This window comes from Lithobates pipiens, unplaced genomic scaffold (genome assembly GCF_037356315.1).
Source record: "Lithobates pipiens isolate NorthernLeopardFrog02 unplaced genomic scaffold, aLitPip1_a1.2 Scaffold_18, whole genome shotgun sequence".
Taxonomy (NCBI): Eukaryota; Metazoa; Chordata; class Amphibia; order Anura; family Ranidae; genus Lithobates; species Lithobates pipiens.
This window is the reverse complement of record NW_027507758.1, coordinates 483,632,776-483,653,556: the sequence shown is the minus strand read 5'-3', so window position 1 is coordinate 483,653,556 and position 20,781 is coordinate 483,632,776. Positions and strand designations below refer to the sequence as shown.

Genomic DNA, 20,781 nt, shown 5'->3' with positions numbered 1-20,781 from the left:
GCAGAGATGAACATGGTGAACATTTGTAAATATTAAGCATTTTTTTAGGCTATAGTTTGACTAAAGCAGCCCATAGATGATTCATTTGAGGTGGATGGGAGAACTTTCCCTGCTGTGCTTTTGTATTCTGACAGCGGGAGACTTCAACTTCCAATTGGGGCGGTTGTACAGAAGTAGAATGGTAGATTGACTTCTGTACATCCACCCTGCCCATACATGGTTCAAATTCAGCCAGTTCAACAGGGAATTTCAATCCATGTATGGATGGCTTTTTTTCCCGCAGCCGGTGGTCAAAACGTTCCTATCCTGAATGCGGTTTTTCCATGTTCAGGAGAGGGTGGCTGAACCCCGCCTAATAGCGGCAGCTCCTAAACTCTGATAAAAGCTTATGTGTACATTGACCCATAGGCTTTTATGGAGTTGAGTTTAGGAGCTTTGGCAAAAAAAAAAAAAAAAACACCCACCAAAAGCGCCTAGACTCGAGTTTAGGAGCTGCTGGTGTACAAGAAGCCTAATAGGTATAGTAAATTTGTTGATGTATTTATATTTCAATTGTGATTCCTTAGTATATTTGCACAAAGGTGGATCAAAATGTTAGCTGGACTGAATAAGACAGCCAGTGACATACTGTAAGACAATAAAGTGTGGTCTTTGCAATTGAATGGAATATTACAGTAAAGGAATGTGTAAAGTATAGAAGGGGGAGTATGCAATATATGATCAAAGGTGATGTATTTACTTTAAAAAGTTCATCTGTAATGCAATACAAATGAGGCTGCCTTAGTTGGCCTCCTCCTAAAAATGCTACGTATCTGGTCATGCCAGCATCAATGTTTCTGGAACAAGTTTGGAGCAAATAAGAGTCAGGCGACCTTATATTTCTACTTGCTCTAGGCCAATGACTCAAAGCTTTTAAACCAGAGCATCAGCATAACAGCCAGATGGGGGAGGTCAGCAAAGGTAGCTCTATTTCCCTCATGATAGGTTTCCTTTAAACTATCATTTGCCAGCACTACTGAATAAGGAGAATTAACGGGATTGCATTTAAAAAAAATCTATTTATTCTTATAATTTTTGTATTTTGACTGATCACCTTGAACACTCTCTGCATAATTCTCATCATCTGAGTCATATTCTTCTTCTGACTCTTCTTCATTCTCTGAATACTCCTCATCAGTACTTAAATTATCTTGGTCCTCTTCCATTCCCTCTGCACTTTCCCTTTCATCACGCTCTAGAATCTTCTGGAAAATGTTGAACTCTTCAGATGAAGAGCGTGCAATCCGTGATAAGAATTCTTCCTCAGACAGCTGCACAACCTCCTTGATTTTTGGGTTGGAAGGAGGGCAGAGACCATTTTTGTTAGGTGGTACGAATCTACCCAGACGCTCCAGAAAATGATGCCGAACTCTAATCTCATTTAGTGATTTTTGGAAAATTCCAGAAGAAATGATGTCTCCGTGTTTCCCACCCATCCGAAAGTATGCATACTGCAAAATGAAAGAAACAACAGTCAAGAAAAAGGGTCTATACCAGTCGTCTTTCTTAATCAGAGTTCCATGCATCCCTTGGTGCTACTGCAAAAGTAGCTAGGGATTTCTTGGAGCATTGAGCAATTTCTGACTCTCGGATGCAGTGGCAGGAAAGAGTATATGAACCCCCTGGAATTAACTGGTTTACTGCAGTAAATATGATCTGATCCTCATCTAAGTCACAATAATAGACAAATACAATGGAGGGAAATTCAATAAAGCTGTTGAGCTACTTTTCTGGCATTAATCCCTCTTGGTAATGCATTGCACCAAATTCATGAAGCATTTGCAACACTTCTGGTTCTGACAGCAACTTGTACACCCAATGCAGGTAGTTCTAAAATTCGCCACTTTTTCAGTGTGGCACACTGAATGCACCAAATTTTAAAGTGGAGCTAATTAAGACCAACTCTCTTGCAATACAGAGAAAAAAAATTGTATGAGACAAATTTTCCAAAAGTGTTTCTTGTGCACTCTAAAAGTGGCGCCGCATGAGCCAAATTCAAGTACAAGTTCTGGACAAGTATATGAATTTGGCGCATTCTTTACCACTTTTAGAATGCATGAGAGACACTTTTGCAAAATCTGTCTGTGCCAGTCTTTATGAATTATAGGGGAATGTGCTTAAGCTGGTAACACAAACAATACTAATTTCTTGTGTCTTTATTGAACAAAACAATTAACCACTTGCCTATTACTCACTTTCACCCCCTTCATGCCCAGGAAAATATTCCGATTTCAGCGCTGTCAAGCTTTGAATAACAATTGCGCAGTCACTGTACCCATGAGAGTATTTAATCACCACCGGCGTGTTTATTTTTTGCTAAACAAATGAAAAAAAGACCAAAAATGTAGAAAACAAAAACAAAACATTGTTCTTGGTCTCCGTTATAAAATTTTCAAAATAAGTAATTTTTCTCCTTCTCTGATGTGCGCTGATGAGGCTGCACTGAGAGGCATCATTGATAAGCACTATTGGGGCTGCACTGATCATCAGGACACTGATCATCAGTGCCCTGAATATCGGTGTAGATGTCCCCTGTGTGGATTTGCCGGTTATCGTCTCTCCTCTCCTCACAAGCTATCATTGTGAGGAGGGGACTGCCGATAACCAGCAAATACTGTTTACACTGTGATCAGCTGTGATTGGCTCTTTTCCCCTGATCTGTGATCAGCTGTGTTCAAAGAACACAGTGATCACTAGGGCTGGGGGGGGGAATTTATTTTAATCTTGAATCGAGTTGCGAGTTCAAATCGATTCAGATTTGAAGTAAATAGATTTTTTCGATTTTTTTTCCCTTCAGAGGTTCCGTAGCAGGGGGCATGTCCAGAATGGCACTTGACACTAGGAGAAGACATGTGCACTGTGTCTGAGGCGCTGAGCTCCCCACCGGCACAATCATCCTATTATTGCCCTCACACATGACCCTCCTGTGTCCCCTAGCCTCTCCGGTGTGTGACCGTGTGCAGTGGAGAAGTTAAACTGTCAGTCAGCCGCCCACGATCCTGGCCGTCACGGACTAGGCCAAAGCCGCGACCTCGCCTTAATAATCCTGCACGCAGCTGTGATTTAGGTTAACAGTGCCTAGCAGTTAAAATCGATTTGAATCGTAAATTGATTTTTTTGGGGGGAAAAAATAAAATAATCGCCCAGCCCTAGTGATCACAGATCCATGCCGATGCGTGCTACAGGTGAAGTGTAATCACGGGTGTACATCCATAGATGCGCTCCCGGCAATGCGAGTCCATTCTGTAGCCAACTTTCGGATATAGCGTGGGCAGGAGGTGGTTGGACATTCACATTGCTGGAGGAAAAAGTAAGTGAGCCTTTGGAGTTAATAATAGCTTGTTGAACCTCCTTTGGCAGCAATGACTTTGGATCAGACCGGCATAACATTAAGGCGACATTTGTGATCATTCCCTTTTACAAAATTGCTACTGTTCTGACACATTTGTAGGATGTCTGGGGTGAATGGCTCTATTGAGGTCATTCCACAGCATCAGTTAAGGTCTGGGCTCTGACTGGGCCACTCCAAAAGGTGCATTTTCTGAAGCCAGTCTGTGGTGGATTGACTTCCATGCTTAGGGTCATTGTTCTGATGCATCACCCAACTTCTACTAAGCTTCAGCTGGTGGACAGCCACTCTGATGTTATCCTGTAGGATATTTTGGTAAAATCTATCTTCCTGTTGATGATGGTGAGTGGTCCAGGTGCCAAGGCAGTGAAGTAAGCCCAAATTATGATATTCCCTCCACCATGCTTCACCATTCGGATGATGTTTTGATGTTGGTAAGATGCGCTATACACAGTGCTGAGTATTCTTCCTGAACAATTCAATTTTGAATTCTTTTGGAGAGCAGCAGCTTCCTCTGTGGTGTTCTGCCATGGAAACCCTGCCTGTTCAAAGATTTACATATGGTGGACTCAAACTGGGATGTTTGTCAGCCTTTAGTGGTTACTTGTGGGTTCTTCTTTACCTAATTGAGGATTATGCATTGTGCGTCACCTTGGCTATCACCCACTTCCAGGAAGTAGACAGTACCAAATTGTGTCCATTCATAGACAATTTGTCTGTAGTTTGGTCGGTGTTATGCAGATCAACTACTTTTGATTATACGTCTTCAGAGAGCTTCTTTTTGCGAGGCATAATTCACATCAGCTGATGCTTCTTATGAACAGCAATCTTACAATGTTTGACTGTCTTTTAGCAATCACAGTAGCCCTAAACCACACCTCTGCAAACTACTGACTCTAATTAGCTTTCATTTAAGTTACTGGTCTATGGGTTCACTTACATTTTCCTCAAGCATTGTGAATGTTTAATGGATGTGTTTAATAAAGACATGAGAAATAAGAATCTTTGTGTGTTATCAGCTTAAGCACACTGTGCTTGTCAAAGTTAACATTTTATGGTAAATTACTGCAGAAAACCCAGTTAAGTCTGCTTTCTTGACACTGTAACCACTACTACCAGTTATCTTTTTAGCCCTCTCTTCTTCCCAATGACCTCCTATTAAAGGGCATTCTTTCCACTGACCACCAGTGTTATGTAACCCTTCTGCTAGTGATCTACAGTGTAAGGGGGCCCTTCAATGACCAGCACTGTAAATCTGGCCATGCACCATACAATCTGACAATGCATAAAGAAAAAGGTTTACTGCTTCAGTGATCCAACTTTTAGTTCATGCTTTTGGCTGGTAATGCAAAAAAACAAAACAAAACAGAAATAGCATGTATGGATATAGATTGCAGGAATCTTCAAACCTGCCATCAGCTGCCACTTTCATCCAAATATATACACCCGGTCCATAGCAAGAAAGAACTCTCATAGTGTAAAGTCATTGCAACTTTATTCTAAAATATATATACCATACACTTACATATAAAAGTGCTACAACTGACACTGGTAAAACACACAATCTCCTATTTACCAGACAGTCTCTGGCTACATCATCTGACGAGTACAGACCTGGTGTGTGGTGACATCACATCCAAAACACTGCCCTACGCATTTCGTCAACTGGCATGCTCCGGTGGTGGAATGTGTGATTGTCACCACTAATAGCATTTATATCCAATATATGGAAATCAATTCATTTAAAATAGCAAGAACTTTAAAAATGACTCAAAACCGACTAGGCAGCACACTTAACTAAATGTCCAAATTTAAGAACAGAAAAATAAACAAGAAAGGAAGCAAATCGAAAAAGGGGGCAGATTGCGATCTCTGAAAGGAACATACACATATTACACTATGGAGGTAATAGCGCTGTCTTATTGTTTATTAGACCCATACAGCATACCTATAGGAGCTTACTGAACATATGATTTCCCAAACCATAAGCTTTCACAAGTTTTTGGCGTGTGTCTGGAATTCTGAGCCCTATCAGCTAAAATAATATTTTGAGGTCATACACTGATGCTGGATCAGAAAGCATAGCTTGCCACCGATTTTCCAATTTATGTCAAAGGTGTTCAGTAGAATTAAAGGTAAGAATTCTGTGTGGCCCACTCCATTTCCTCCACACCAGACTTGTTAATCCATGACAAGGGTTGACCACACACAAGGTTGGAACCACAGAATTGTTTAAAATGTGTCTGCATGCTGTAAGATTACAGTACACTTCACTGGAAACTGAACTCAAAGTCGGAGGGGTGTTCACCTACTTTTGGCCATATAGGTAGGCGTGACAATCAGCTGCCCACAGATTTTTGGCCTGATAGTGTACAACAGTGAAATAATAGGATTTTTAGAACAGATTACCTATAAAATCCTTTTCTTTGAAGTGCATCATGGGACACAGAGCCATAGTAATAGTGGGTTATAGGCCACCTTCAGGTGATGGACACTGGCACACCCAAAGACAAGAAGTCCACTCCCTATATAACCCCTCTCACTACTAACTGAGGTAAAAACTGAGGTACTAACTGAGTACCTCAGTTTTTGTAGCAAAGCAATACAGAAGGGAGAAAGAAAGAAAGAAGGGAGGGACCTCTATGTCCTGTGATGTACTTCAAAGAAAATAGGATTTTTTTCTACTCACCGTAAAATCCTTTTCTCTGTAATTCACCAACTGACACAGCTCCTCTCTTAGCCATTGGGTTTTACGCCATTTAGGAGAAGACTAGGCATTACATGGTATATAAAACACAGAACTTTTCAGTTCTGCCCAAGGGGCGGTCCTTTAGGTAACAACCCCCCAGCCTACAATGCAGCCATCAGTACGTCAACAAGCAGTAGAACATAAAGAAAAAATAGAAAGGGCAGGTGCTGTGTCAGTCAGTGAATTACAGAGAAAAGGATTTTACGGGGAGTACAAAAGAATCCTATTTTCTCTTATATTCACCGACTAACACAGCTCCTCTCTTAGCCATTGGGACGTCCCCAAGCAGTGCCAAAACGAAGGGTGAAAAAAACAGCATAAAAACTTCATCCACCATGGCAATTGGGAACTAGTATAAGCTTTACCCACAAAACGACAGTGTGTGGAATAACCATCACAAAAAAAGAGGGTGCTCCTCAACAGAGAGACACTACCCTTAAACCGCACCAAACTGTGATAACCAATGCAACAGTGCATTAACTTAAAAGCTACTGTGTTTTTACCCCCCAAAAAAAGGAAAAAGACAAAAATCGTGTATACAATGCAACTACGCGGCCGCCTGCAAAACGTTGCGGCCAAAACAGGCATCAGCCGATGCACTGACATCTACCTTGTAGAATTTTGTAAAAGTGTGTACAGACGACCAGGTTGCCGCTTTACACACTTGAGCGACAGACGCTCGATGTTGGAAGGCCCAAGACGTTCCGATTGCCCTTGTGGAGTGGGCCTTGACCAGAAAGGGGGGCACCTGCCCCTTCAAGGCGTAGGCCTGAACTACAATCTGTCTGATCCACCTGGAAATGGTGACATTTTTACACTGTTTAAAAAAAAAATAATAATAATTGATCACTTTTATTCCTATTACAAGGAATGTAAACATCCCTTGTAATAGAAAAAGCATGACAGGTCCTCTTGAATATGAGATCTGGGGTCAAAAAGTCCTCAGATCTCATATTTGTACTTAAATGCAATAAAAAAAAAAGTCATTTGAAAAAATGACATTTAAAAAATATACCTTTAAGAGATATGGGCGGAAGTGACGTTTTGACGTCGCTTCCGCCCTCCTATGGTATAGAGACGAGTTGGAGCCATCTTAGGCCGCGTACACACGGGCGGACTGTTCGCCCAACTTTGTTTGTCAAACAGTTTCGGCAAACAGTCCGCTCAAAATTAGCATGGACGGACATGGCCACACACGGCACTTTTTGAGCGGACTGTTTCAGCGAACTGTTTGCCAAACAGTTCGCTCAACTTTTGAAATGAACGGACTCGCCCACGTAAGGCGGAGGCAAATCCGCCCATTTCGAGCGCGTGTACAGGTAGGCGGGGCCCGCGAAGGAGACGTCGCGGGCTCCGCCGCCTGGAATGGACTTAAAGGGGAACCCCAACGCCGAAAAAAATCGGCGTGGGGTCCCCCCAAAGTCCACAACAGACCCTTGTCCGAGCACGCTACCCGGCCGGCCAGGAAAGGGGGGCGAGCGAGCGCGCCCCCCCTCCTGAGCCGTACCAGGCCGCGTGCCCTCAACATGGGGGGGTGCCTTGGGGAAGGGGGGGCCACGCGGCCCCCCCACCCCAAAGCACCTTGTCCCCATGTTGATGAGGACAAGGGCCTCTTCCCGACAACCCTGGCCGTTGGTTGTCGGGGTCTGCGGGCGGGGGGCTTATCGGAATCCGGGAGCCCCCTTTAAGAAGGGGGCCCCCGGATACCGGCCCCCCACCCTATGTGAATGAGTATGGGGTACAATGTACCCCTACCCATTCACCTGTGAAATAAAGTACAAAAAAAAACACAACACAGAGAAAAAATATTTTATTGCACAGCTCCGGGGGTCTTCCGTCTTCGGGGGTCTTCTCGCCGGACTCCTCCGCTATCTTCGTGTAGCTCTTTTACTAGCGGAGGAGCCCGGCTTTCTTCCTCCCCGCCGCCGGCCTCTTCTCCCGACTTCGGGGGTCTTGTCCCCCTCTTCGGTTCTTCTGCCGGGCCACCGCGCCTTCTTGTAGCTCTTTTGCAGGCGGTGGCCCGGTCTTCTGTCGCCGCTGCCTTCCGTTCTTCTGTCGCCGCCTTCGGTTCTTCTGCCGGGCCACCGCGCCTTCTTGTAGCTCTTTTGCAGGCGGTGGCCCGGTCTTCTGTCGCCGCTGTCGCCGTCGCCGTCTTCCGTTCTTCTTCTTCCCCAGGAGATGTTGACACGTCGCTCTCTCCGGCCGGAATGCCAGAGCCGCGCTGTGCGGTCACTTATATAGTGACAATGGGGCGGTGTCACATGGTATATGTCACATGGGTTGGTCACATGGGTTGATGTCACATGGGGACTATGACATCGTAAGGGGGCGGGGTCACCATGTGACCAACCCATGTGACATATACCATGTGACACCGCCCCATTGTCACTATATAAGTGACCGCACAGCGCGGCTCTGGCATTCCGGCCGGAGAGAGCGACGTGTCAACATCTCCTGGGGAAGAAGAAGAAGAACAAGAAGAAGAAGAAGAAGAACGGAAGGCGGCGACGGCGACAGCGACAGAAGACCGGGCCACCGCCTGTAAAAGAGCTACAAGAAGGCGCGGTGGCCCGGCAGAAGAACCGAAGGCGGCGACAGAAGAACGGAAGGCAGCGGCGACAGAAGACCGGGCCACCGCCTGCAAAAGAGCTACAAGAAGGCGCGGTGGCCCGGCAGAAGAACCGAAGAGGGGGACAAGACCCCCGAAGTCGGGAGAAGAGGCCGGCGGCGGGGAGGAAGAAAGCCGGGCTCCTCCGCTAGTAAAAGAGCTACACGAAGATAGCGGAGGAGTCCGGCGAGAAGACCCCCGAAGACGGAAGACCCCCGGAGCTGTGCAATAAAATATTTTTTCTCTGTGTTGTGTTTTTTTTTGTACTTTATTTCACAGGTGAATGGGTAGGGGTACATTGTACCCCATACTCATTCACATAGGGTGGGGGGCCGGTATCCGGGGGCCCCCTTCTTAAAGGGGGCTCCCGGATTCCGATAAGCCCCCCGCCCGCAGACCCCGACAACCAACGGCCAGGGTTGTCGGGAAGAGGCCCTTGTCCTCATCAACATGGGGACAAGGTGCTTTGGGGTGGGGGGGCCGCGCGGCCCCCCCTTCCCCAAGGCACCCCCCCATGTTGAGGGCACGCGGCCTGGTACGGCTCAGGAGGGGGGGCGCGCTCGCTCGCCCCCCTTTCCTGGCCGGCCGGGTAGCGTGCTCGGACAAGGGTCTGTTGTGGACTTTGGGGGAACCCCCACGCCGATTTTTTTCGGCGTTGGGGTTCCCCTTTAAGCCCATTCCAGGCGGCGGAGCCCGCGACGTCTCCGTCGCGGGCCCCGCCTACCTTCACACGCGCTCGAAATGAGCAGACTTTCCTCCGAACGGGAACAGTTTGCTCATTTCGAAAGTAGCCTACACACGGGCGGACTGTTCGCTCAAACACAGTTTCAGCGGACAGTTTTTCGGAATTTCCGAAAGACTTTGTCCGTCAAACTGTCCGCTGAAACTGTCCGCTGAAAGCCCACACACGAGCGGACTGTCCGCCCAAACACTGTTCAGCGGACAAGGTTGGGCGAACAGTCCGCCCGTGTGTACGCGGCCTCAGCCTCACTCGTCTCTATACCCAGCTAGGAAGAGGACCCGATCGCCTCCGCCGCTACCGACGGCTCCGGGAAGCAGCGGAGGGCACGGGGGGGCGGGTGGCATCTCTCCCGCTGTTGATAGCGGTGATCTCTCGGCGAAGCTGCCACAGAGACCACCGTTATTGTACAGATGACCGGCGCCTGAAGAGATGGATATCTCGGTTGTGGCAGCAGCTGCTGCCGTTACCGAGATATCCCTCTTCAAAAATAGGACGTACATTGGCGTGCGCTGGTCGTTAAGTGGTTAATGGTGCTTAAAGTGGTGTTGCCACCAAAAAATAAAAAAGTGATTAAAAATCTTTAAAAAAAACAATTGTAAAAAAAATAAAAACATTTTACTCACCTCTAAATACCTGTTGCTAGGGGGTCCCTCGTAGTCTGCCTTCTTCCTTGCCCAGGCTGGTGACATCACTTCCCCTCACGCCGCACAGTCATCTGGGACCTGTCACGTGTCCCAGATGACTGTGCGGCGTATCACGGCATCCTGCGCCGCTCGCGCATGCACAGTGGGTGCCCGGCTGTAAAGCCACAGCCGGATGTCCACAGTACGAATGACGGCGCCGCGAGCGGAGCGGGGAACGAGGGGGGGCTTCTTTCCCCCACATCGCTGGACCCTGGGACAGGTAAGTGTCCGATTATTTAAAGTCAGCAGCTGCAGTATTTGTAGCTGCTGACTTTTAATATTTTTTTTTTTAGGGGCACCCCACTTTAAGGCCAATTTCTGGTCTACTCCTTACTGTAGAAAGAGCAGGATCCTGGATATAGAAAAGGAGCGCGGACACCATCCTTTCTTTTCACACATGGAGATGTAGTCCTTCCAGGTACGATGATATCGTTCCTCAAAACCTGGCTCTCAATAGCCATGCCGTTAAAGCCAGCGATGGTAAAGCAGGATGGAGAATTGGACATTGAGACAGAAGGTCCTCTAGCAACAGCAGTCGCCAGGGAGCGTCTCCCACTAGGCGCACTAGGTCTACGTACCAGGGACGCTGAGGCCAATCTGGGACAATCAGAATTACTGGGATCCCCTTGGCCTCCACTCTGCGAAGCAGACGTGGTAACAGTTTTAGTGGAGGAAAGGCATAGATCAGCTGGTACTGTTCCCATGGAGCCACCAGCACCTCTGATGCGTCTGCCCATGGATCTCTCGTCCTGGACACGAACCTTGGCACCTTCCCATTGAGACAGGAGGCCAGAAGATCCACATCTGGTGTGCCTCATCGCAGGCACAGTAGCCTGAACACCTTTGGATGCAACGCCCATTCTCCTGGGTCCAGCATCTGGCGACTTAGATAGTCCGCCTGCCAGTTCTCCACTCCCGGGATGTAAATGGCCGGCAGGGCCGGTACATGTCGCTCTACCCACCGAAGCATGTGAGCGACCTCCTGTGCGGCGGCCGAGCTTCTTGTTTCTCCTTGGTGATTGACGTATGCCACTGCAGTGGCGTTGTCTGACTGGATCCTGATCAGACGCCCTCGCAGTCTTTTCGACCATGTGGAGAGGCATAGCCTGATCGCTCTCAGTTCGAGCAGATTGATCGGCAACTTGGATTCCTCCATCGACCAGGGGCCCTGAGTCGACTGAACTCCCATTACTCCACCCCAGCCAGATAGGCTGGAGTCCGTTGTGATCACCGTCCAATTTAGAGGTAGGAATGACTTCCCGGACTGAAGCATCGGGGACCTCAGCCACTAGATCAGGGAATCCCTGACTAACTGGCTTACCTGGATCTGTCGATCCAGGGACAACGGAGATTTGTCCCACTGTCAAAATCTCCTTCTGCAGAACACTGGTGTGGAACTGGGCATATGGTACTGCCTCAAAGGAGGCCATCATGAGTCCCAGGACTCGCATTCAGAAACGATGCGACGACCACTTGCGGTTCATCAGCAGTTTTACCGCAGCTCTGAGAGTCTGCAGCTTGTCTGAAGGGAGAAGCACTCTTGCTTCCCTGGAGTCCAGCAACAAGCCTAGGTACTACAAAGGAGTTGGTACCATCACCGACTTTTTTAGGTTCAACAGCCACCCAAATTCTTGCAGGGTCTGGATGGTGATCGCCACATCCTCTTCTAACTCTGAGGCCAAAGAAGCTCTCAGGAGGAGATCGCCTAAGTAACCCATGATTGCGATCCCATGTTGCCGTAGCAACGCCAACACTGGAGCCAATAACTTGGTAAAGACTTGGGGGGCTCATGCCAAACCAAAGGGGAGAGCCACAAACTGGTAGTGGGCTTCCCCGACTGCAAAATGCAGGAACTTTTGATGCCGGAGGCATATGGGTATGTGCAGGTACGCATCCTGGATGTCCAAGGACACCAGGGAGTCCCCTTGATGGAGTGCAGTGACTACTGAGCGAACTGATTCCATTCTGAACCTCTGCACTTTCACAAAGTGATTGAGGGCCTTAAGATCCAAGATTGGACGTACCCCTTCCTTCTTGGGAACTACAAAACGGGTTTGAGTAGAACCCCTGGAAATGTTCAGATTCCGGAACAGGTACAATCACCCCGCGATTCAGCAGGTCCTTTAGCACCACCAGAAGGGCCTCCCGGCGAGCCGGGAGAACGGGTATGCTGGAGGGGAAGAATCTGTTTTGTGGCCAAGAGATCTTGTAGCTGTAGGAAATCAGATCGCAGACCCATTGGTCGGACAGTCGAGAGGACCACCGGGCTGCAAACTCCCGAAGGAGACCCCCCACCCGAGTCATGGGTGGGGGCAAACCTTCATGCGGTAGCACTTTTGTTTGCAGGCTTGCGGTTCCAGGGACGTTTCTGTTCTTCCGTGGTCGTCCTGTCGGGCTAGAGACGTTTAGCCAAAGCTCTGGGCGGACGAAAAAGCCGTTTGTGAGTGGAAAAAGAGGGCCCTTGCCTACGGCGTGGCTCCTTAGCCTTCCTGGCCTGTGGGAGTAGTGTACTCTTACCACCTGTGGCATTTTTAATAATGTCATCCAAAGAGGCTCCAAAGAGTTGGTCGCCAAGGAAGGGAAGAACCTTAGGGGCTTTTTTGGATGCCTGGTCAGCAGACCAGCATTTCAACCAAATCAGGCACCTCAGCACCACTGCTGACACTGAAGTAGGGCTGCAACTAACGATTATTTTCATAATCGATTAATCGGCCAATTATTTTTTCAATTAATCGATTAAAAAAAACTGAAAAAGGGGAGAAATATATATACACACACACACACACACACACACACACACACGTGTCCCCCCCAGTATAGATGACACATTTCTCCCCTCTCGCATGGTGTCACTGCCCCACCTCCTCTCAGTGCTCCCCTCCTCCCCTCCGGCGTCTCGGGTTTTCTCACCTCTTCATGGTGACAGCGGCTCCTCCTCAGTGTGCCGGGGTGGTGTGGTGCGAAGTCTCAGTCCAGACCCGCCACACGTGACTCGGCCGACTCCTCCGAATGGAGAGAAGGGCACCCCGAAGCCGGGAGATGGATGCACGCATGTGCAGAGCACAACCTCCAATCACGGCAGCGCTGGAAAGCGGCCCGGCGAGGGCTTGCCACGCCTGCGCTCTGCGGCGGGTCTATCAGAAGGCTGCTGGGTAGAGGGGGAGAGGAGGAGCCGAAAGCAGCACAGGCAGTTGCTTTTCACTGTGGAAATTTAGAGCCTAGGATTTATAAGATTTTGCAATGACTTGTTTAATTGTGGTGAAAATAAAAAGGTTAAAGTGATACTAAAGGATAACATTTTTTTTCTTTACGTTAAAATAAAAAAGGTTATATTTAGCCACTTTGTGCAACGATGACGCACAGAAAGGTCCCACACCTCCTCCTCTGGAAATCTTTTGCTTACGCTGTCTGCTCCTCCCACCTTTGGGTGCCTCCTTAGCAAGCAGGGTACTAAGCAGGTACTAATGCATTTGCATTCCCAAGCCAGGCTGCGTGTGTTCATAGACACAAATAGTGCTGGTAAGCCACGTCTCTGCTCCCTCTTCAAATAAGTTGGATTCACACCTATGCATTTTTAGTGCTTTTTGCATTTTGCAGATTTGCACTACAGTCCATTTAACATGGTTTCCTATGGAACACGTTCTGTATTGCAAATCTGCAAAATGCAGTAAAAATGCCATAGGTGTGAATCCAGCCTGACGAAGGCAAGCATAGGAGGAGGTAACAAGGCAGCTAGAGAGCAGGAGCATAAGCATAACAAAAATACCCTGTGCGGCTCTAGCATAAAACAATTTCTAGCAAGTGCATATATTTCTCAATAGCTTAAGGTTTAAATGATGTGTAGCTTTGATATGAAAGCATTTGCAGCCTAAATCTTCATACTCTGGTTTATAGTGCTGACATCAATGTTAAATACAATGATAATTCTCCTCTCATCATTAGCATTACAGTATGCAGCATGCCACACTGGGGGTGACGTCAGCACGCAGCTCGCCGCCGCCGCCGCCGGGTGTACCAAGATGGCCGCCAGCTCTGGAGGTAGGCCGAAGCCCACTCCGCGGATCGCATAGTGCGGACCAACTAATCGATAATGAAAATTGTTGACAACGATTTTCATTATCGATAATATCGATTAATCGTTTCAGCCCTACACTGAAGCCCTGGATAACAGGGGAAGGGTATCCAGGGCCGCGTCACAAACGTACTTAAGGCCTTGCACTAGTTGGTCTGCTAGTTCCATGCAGACAGGAGAAGCCTGCTGTTCTCCCAATTCGTGGTGCAACGGTGCCCACTCAGTGTCTGCGACACAAGTGCGGATGCCAGTACTGGTCGCATGGTTGACCCCACAACCGTAAACAAAGAACGAGCCACTGCCTTGGTTTTGCTGTCCGTGGGATCCTTAAATGCAGGAGTCCCCTCTACCGGGATCCTGGTTACTTTGTTTAACCTGGATACTGGGGGGTCCACGACCCGAGGAGCCGACCACTTTTTTAGAAGCCTCTCCTCAAAGGGGTAACGCACCGCCATGTATTTGGGGACCGAAAAGGTCCGTTGCGGTCGACCCCATTCCTTGTAAATGAACTTGCCAAATAAGCCAGATACGGGAACACCTTAGGTGAACGGGCTGGCTTACGGGACCCAAAAGGGGCCGCTACATCAGCAAAGGGATCTGCTGGCTCCTGCATCTTCAGGGTATCATGCACAGCTGTGATAAGTGCTCCAACAAGCGCTGTGTCGCGCACGGACCCGGACTCATCCTCACTGTCCCAACGGTCCTGGTCAGCGTCATCCGAAACGACAGAGCAGGGGTCACCAGCCTCAGCAGGGCAAGAGTCTGCATCAGAGCTCTCCCCAGGGGAGGGGGGCAGGGGCCACTTTTTAGCACCTTTGCACCCACCCACCGCCTCCATCTTGGCAATGAACGAATTGAGGACCGCCGACAAAGCGCCCAAGGGCACTGTACATTCCGCAGGCGAACCGGTTGCAATTGCCTGGATTTCGGGGGAAGAAACGCCAGTTTCGGAAGCCATGCTGACCCTACCCTGTCTGCCACCTGAAGGGGACTTAGGACAGTGATGATCCCACTCTCCTTACTGCTGCTGGCTGAGGGGCTCTTTCCCGCAGGACTCACCACCCCACAGGTTCTGCGCTGTCCAGCGAGTAGTGCCCGTATTCTCTGTCAGCTCCCAGGTGCAGAGGAATCTGCTCTGTGTCATTCAAAGCTGCTGCTAATGGCACTGAAACCGCTCTGCAATGTGCTCAGGCACAAAGAAAATGGCCGCCCAGCATCCAGCATAAGGACATAAAGCACTGACACTGAAAAAAACATAAGGGACAGAGCTAGAAAATGGCGGTGATCAGCGCTGCAGAGATCACAGGCACAGCCTCACAGGCACCCCCAGGGACATGAAAAAACACCACTCAGGACACAGCCAGCCACTGCAGCCCCCCCAGGTGAGAGCCCCTGCACATGACACACACACACCGCTAAGCAGCCACACGCAGCATCCCCCACGGGGGGGAGGGAAGATAGGGACAGAGAGAGAAGAGAGGGAGATGAGGGACCCCCGAATCGACCTCCCAGGGAATGCCCAGCTGCTCAGCCCCACCAAGGCAGGGAGAGCTGTACTTACCAGTCCTGAAGAGCTGGGAGACATTCCATTACAGACCCACTATGATCAGTACAGGGTGGCTGCTGGCCTCTGCACACTGCAACGCAGACATCGGTAGCCCAGTCATATGTGCGCCCCGGAGCATAAAAGCTCACGACCACCTCTGGAGCGGAGGTACGTCGTGGCCGGCCTAGCGCGTAGCTGCGACCTGCACACGCTCGCTGGCTGGGCTGGGGAGACTACAAGGATAAGAGTATCCAGTCTGTCACCCAGCCGGCTGTTGATAGCAGATCACAGGATCTTTCATCTTGCGCAAAAAACAAAGCTTCTGCAGAAAAAACACAGACCGATGTGCCCATTAGGGTTCCTAGGTCCTTCTCCTTCACAATAAAACTGATGGCTGCATGGCAGGCTGGGGGGTTGTTACCTAAGGGACCGCCCCCTGGGCAGAACTGAAAAGTTCTGTGTTTTACATAACATGTAATGCCTAGTATTCTCCTAAAGGTGGCATAACAACCCAATGGGTAAGAGAGGCGCTATGTCAGTCGGTGAACATAAGAGAAAAGGATTTTACAGGTAAGCTGTTATAAAAATCCTATTTTCTTAATCATACATCACGGGACACAGAGCCATAGTAATTACTATGTGGGATGTCATAGAGCTATGCCAACTGAAGGGAAGGAGACAACAAAATCAGGGCACCCTGAGATTAGAGGATTTATACTGCAGCTTGCAGCACACTGCACCCAAAGGCAATATCCTCATGATTTTTTTCATCTACCTGATAGAGTCTAGTAAATGTATGGACTGAAGACCAAGTTGCAGCCTTGCAGATTTGAGCCGTGGAGACTTGGTGATGCACTGCCCACGAAGCACTAACAGACCTTGTGGATTGCGCTTTGATTTGAAAAGGCGGAATCTTCCTCTTTAAACCATAAGCTTGAACAATTACTTATCGAATCAATTTAGAAATAGTAGATTTCGATGTTACCTGTCCTCTTTTAGGACCTTCAATACAATACAAACAAAGCATCGGTTTTTTGAATCTGAGAAGGCGCCTTAAAGTAGACTTTGACTGCTCTCACCACATCAAGCGAATGTAGTGACATCTCTTCCGTAGAACCAGGTTCTGGAAAAAATGAAGGTAGAACAATATCCTCGTTTAAATGAAAACTTGGCACTACCTTCGGTAGAAAGTTAGGATGAGGAAGAAATACTACCTTATCCTTATAAATAATTAAATATGGCTCTTTACAAGAAAGAGCAGCCAACTCTGATACCCTTCTTGCAGAAGATATGGCTACCAGAAAAACGAGTTTCCTTGTCAAAAGGACCAAGGGAATATGTCGTATCAGCTAAAAAGGCTGTTTCTGTAATGCTGACAGAACTAAATTCAAGTCCCAAGGGTTCAGGGATGACCTAACTGGAGGATTAAGCCACGTTACCCCCTGAATAAAGCTACGAACCAAATGCAAAGCAAGTGGTCGCTGAAATAATACCTATAAGGCCAAGACCTGGCCTTTGATAGTACTCAAGCCCAGCTTCATTTCTAACCCTATTTGCAGAAAGTCAAGGATTCTACCTATGACATACTTCCTGGGGTGCCACACCAGGAGACATATGCCTTCTAGACTGTATAATATATGATTTTGGAGGCCGGCTTCCTTGCATCAATCAAGGTAGATACCACTGAACCTGACAACCCACACTTCTTCAGAATGTGGGTCTCAATAGCCAAACTGTTAAATTTTGCATTTGTAAGGTAGGATGGAATAATGGACCTTGCAAGAGAAGGTCTGGACGTGGTGGTAGGGTCCATGGGTCCCCTACCACCATCTTTATGATCTCTGCAAACCAAGATCTCCTGGGCCACAAGAATCACCAACTTCCCTTCCTGCTTGATTCTGCGAAGAAGTTGTGGAGGCAGCAGAACAGGAGGGAATGCATAAATCAGTCAAAACTGATTCCACGGGCATATCAAGGCATCTGTTCCACAAGCTAGCGGATCTTTTGTTCTTGACACAAAGTTGTCAATCTTCTTGTTCAACCTGGACGCAAACAGATCTACATCTGGAACCCCCCCATCTTTGACATACCGTCAGAAAGATATCGGGGTGAAGAAACCATTCTCCCGGGAACAACTGCTGGTGACTCAAGTAGTCTGCCTGCCAATTCTCTATTCCTGGAATGAAGACTGCCGATAGGCAAGGTATATTGGGATATGATTCTCTCTCTCCTCTCTCTGGGCCCCGTGACTTATTGTGCCCCCTTGGTGATTGATATAGGCCACTGCTGTGGCATTGTTGGATTGGATCCAATTCCGTAAACTGAACGTTCAGGCCCTCAGGACCAAGCGCGCTGCCCGAATCTCTAGATTCTTGATGGGCAAGGTAATTTCTGATCTGGAACATTTCCCTTGGACAGTTGCCTATTCCAGAACTGCATATACAAAGTAACAGAAACAAAATTTTTTTGTGTTGCGCTGCTGGGTTATATGTATCCAGGATGGGAGAGGCTAATGGGAAGGGGAGGAAAAAAAAAACCAAAAGGGGGGGGGAAAAGGTGAGATAGGGAGATAAGGGGTATATACTGTGACTTTGGTATACAGCAGTATTGGGTTTCCAATCTGATACTTTTGCAGACTGATCCACAAAATTCTGCAGTTCTTAATAAGTATGGTAGATAATAGTCAATAGTTAACTGTGCAGGTTTTGATAGAAAATAGTAAGTTATAGCCAATAGTAGATTGCGCAGTTATAAAAATAGTAAGTTATAGCCATAGGGAAAAGAGGATGCCTGATGAAGGAGCACGCATGCTCCGAATGCATGCAACAACGTCATCACAGCGCGACCCTGAACAATCCACCAGCTGACCTCCGTGACGCTGCGACACCGAGCCGGAGATGCTGGGAACCACCGGCGCCACCGGACGGGAACCCACAGCTTAAGAGGACCGCTTCTCCCCGGGAGCCCTGTGATGTCCCCCACAAACTTCTCTTCCACGTAAACGTGATGTGCCTGAACTATTCCAACAGAGAGTGAGTCTATTACTTTATGAATAAATACCTGTGATCTGAAATACTGCACTTAGGTTGGCGCTGTTTTTTGTCTTCTGTTTGTATTCCAGAACTGCAACCCAACCCGAAATGCTGGCATCTGTTGTTACCACCTTCCAGGTAATTGTTAGGAAGAATTTTTTCCTTTCTGCAGTTCCAGTGGGGGGGGGGGGGGATGTTTTTGTAAGAAAATCCCCCCCAATCTTGCTAGAATTCTGGGGCTGCACGCTGGAGGAATCTGCAGCTTCTACTGAGACAGCGTGACACAGCATAGGAAAGCATGACAAGGTATGTGCTCTATACAGCCCCCAGTGGTGACTTTTAGGCATGACAACATTTACTTTTTAAAGGAGACAATTCATAAGAAGCTTAAAAAATTCCTTAGAATCTCCACTTGCCTTTCCTGCCGCAGGGTTTTCTGCGGTAAAACCAAGACTCCATCTTTAACTCTCACAGTGGATTCCAATTAAAAAACCTTCAGGAACTTTTTTATTGGGGGATCCACACTCCTAGACCCATAAAACACCCCGCCAGAAAAAACTTTAGGCTGAAAAAAACAAAAAGCACTGGATCCCAGTGTTTAACTCTCTAGAAAGAGAAGCGTTACGGGTTAAACCTCGTTTCTTCTGGCACGAGACCCAGGTACCATTCAATTCAGCCTAAAAAGATGCTTTGAATGGATCCGGCTGCATAGCTAGCCCCAGCAAGGAACAATCCAGTGGAGCTCAGCATAGCACATCTTTACTCGTGAAGGATTTTTATAACAGCTTACCTGTAAAATCATTTTCTTTTAAGTACATCACAGGACACAGAGGTCCCTCCCTTCTTTCTGGTATACACGTGTATTGCTTTGCTACAAAACCGAGGTACTCCCAGTAGTGGGAGGGGTTATATAGGGAGTGGACTTCCTGTCTTAGGGTGTGCCAGTGTCCATCACCTGAAGGTGGCCTATAACCCACATAGTAATTACTATGGCTCTGTGTCCCGTGATGTACGATTAAGAAAAATAACCATTAAAGATAATCTAGGTCACACTCACTTGGAAGAGCACTTCTAGATGGTTGGGATCTTGTGTTAGGGCTTCTGGTGTGGTGTTAAGGATTTTCTGTACCTGCTGAGATGAGAACTGACACCGAGTCTTCAGACACTGCACTGAGGCTAACAGGCGGGAGCGGGGTATGGACAGTAAGGAGGGGCATCTGGACAGAGAGTTCTGAAGAGATCCTGTATATTGAGAGAGGGGAGAAAGAATATGTACACCGTAATGAAGAGGTCTCATTTGTCAGGAATTAATACTATGATATTTAATATGGAAAAATATATATATATTTTTTTACTGCTACAACAAATTCACCAATTAATTAAGTGCAGAGGGAAATCAGGAATAGAAACATGCACAATTAACTAAGGCTTTATCAATATCATTATACTAAATACGTTTTTAATTGCATTGGGTATCATGTGTTGCCAACAAGCCTTAACTAATCAACAATATATATCATTAAAAATTGCATACTTTATTACAGAAGATAAAAACATATGTATGACTAATCTAAATATATAAATTACTATCAATAATAAAAAGGAAAAAAATAATAATAGTAAAATGAAAAATAAAATAAAAAGTAAAAAAATGCTATGCCAGCAAGTTAATGATGTACAAGGAGGCTGGTGGGGTAAGGGGTGGAGAAGAGATAGATTTGAGTGTCATCAGAATGTTGATAGTATTGAAAGTCATGGGAGGTTATCAATTGCCCAAGGTGTAGATGGATAATAAAAGGGGTCTGAGAATAGAGCCTCTACAGAAAGAGGAGAGGAGATAGAGTTGTAGGTGATACTAAAAAAAAACACTTAGGTAGGAAGAGAACCAGGAAACAGCAGTGTCCGGGAGGCCAAGAGAGTGGAGTTTATTTTTGAAGAGGAGCAAAGAGGTCTAATAAGAG

At 47.4% G+C, this 20,781-nt stretch overlaps 1 protein-coding gene across 1 annotated transcript in view; it reads right to left on the bottom strand.

The window, feature by feature from the left end:
• Positions 1 to 1,038: 1,038 nt before the first annotated feature.
• MTERF4 (mitochondrial transcription termination factor 4) overlaps positions 1,039 to 20,781 on the bottom strand; it is a 34,942-nt gene continuing 15,199 nt past the window's right edge. The window contains exons 3-4 of the mRNA XM_077488450.1: positions 19,878 to 20,062; positions 1,039 to 1,490 (exon numbers count right to left, since the gene is read on the bottom strand). Coding sequence (XP_077344576.1) covers positions 1,056 to 1,490; positions 19,878 to 20,062 — 620 coding nt within the window. The 3' untranslated portion in view covers positions 1,039 to 1,055. The remainder of the gene's footprint in view (positions 1,491 to 19,877; positions 20,063 to 20,781) is intronic.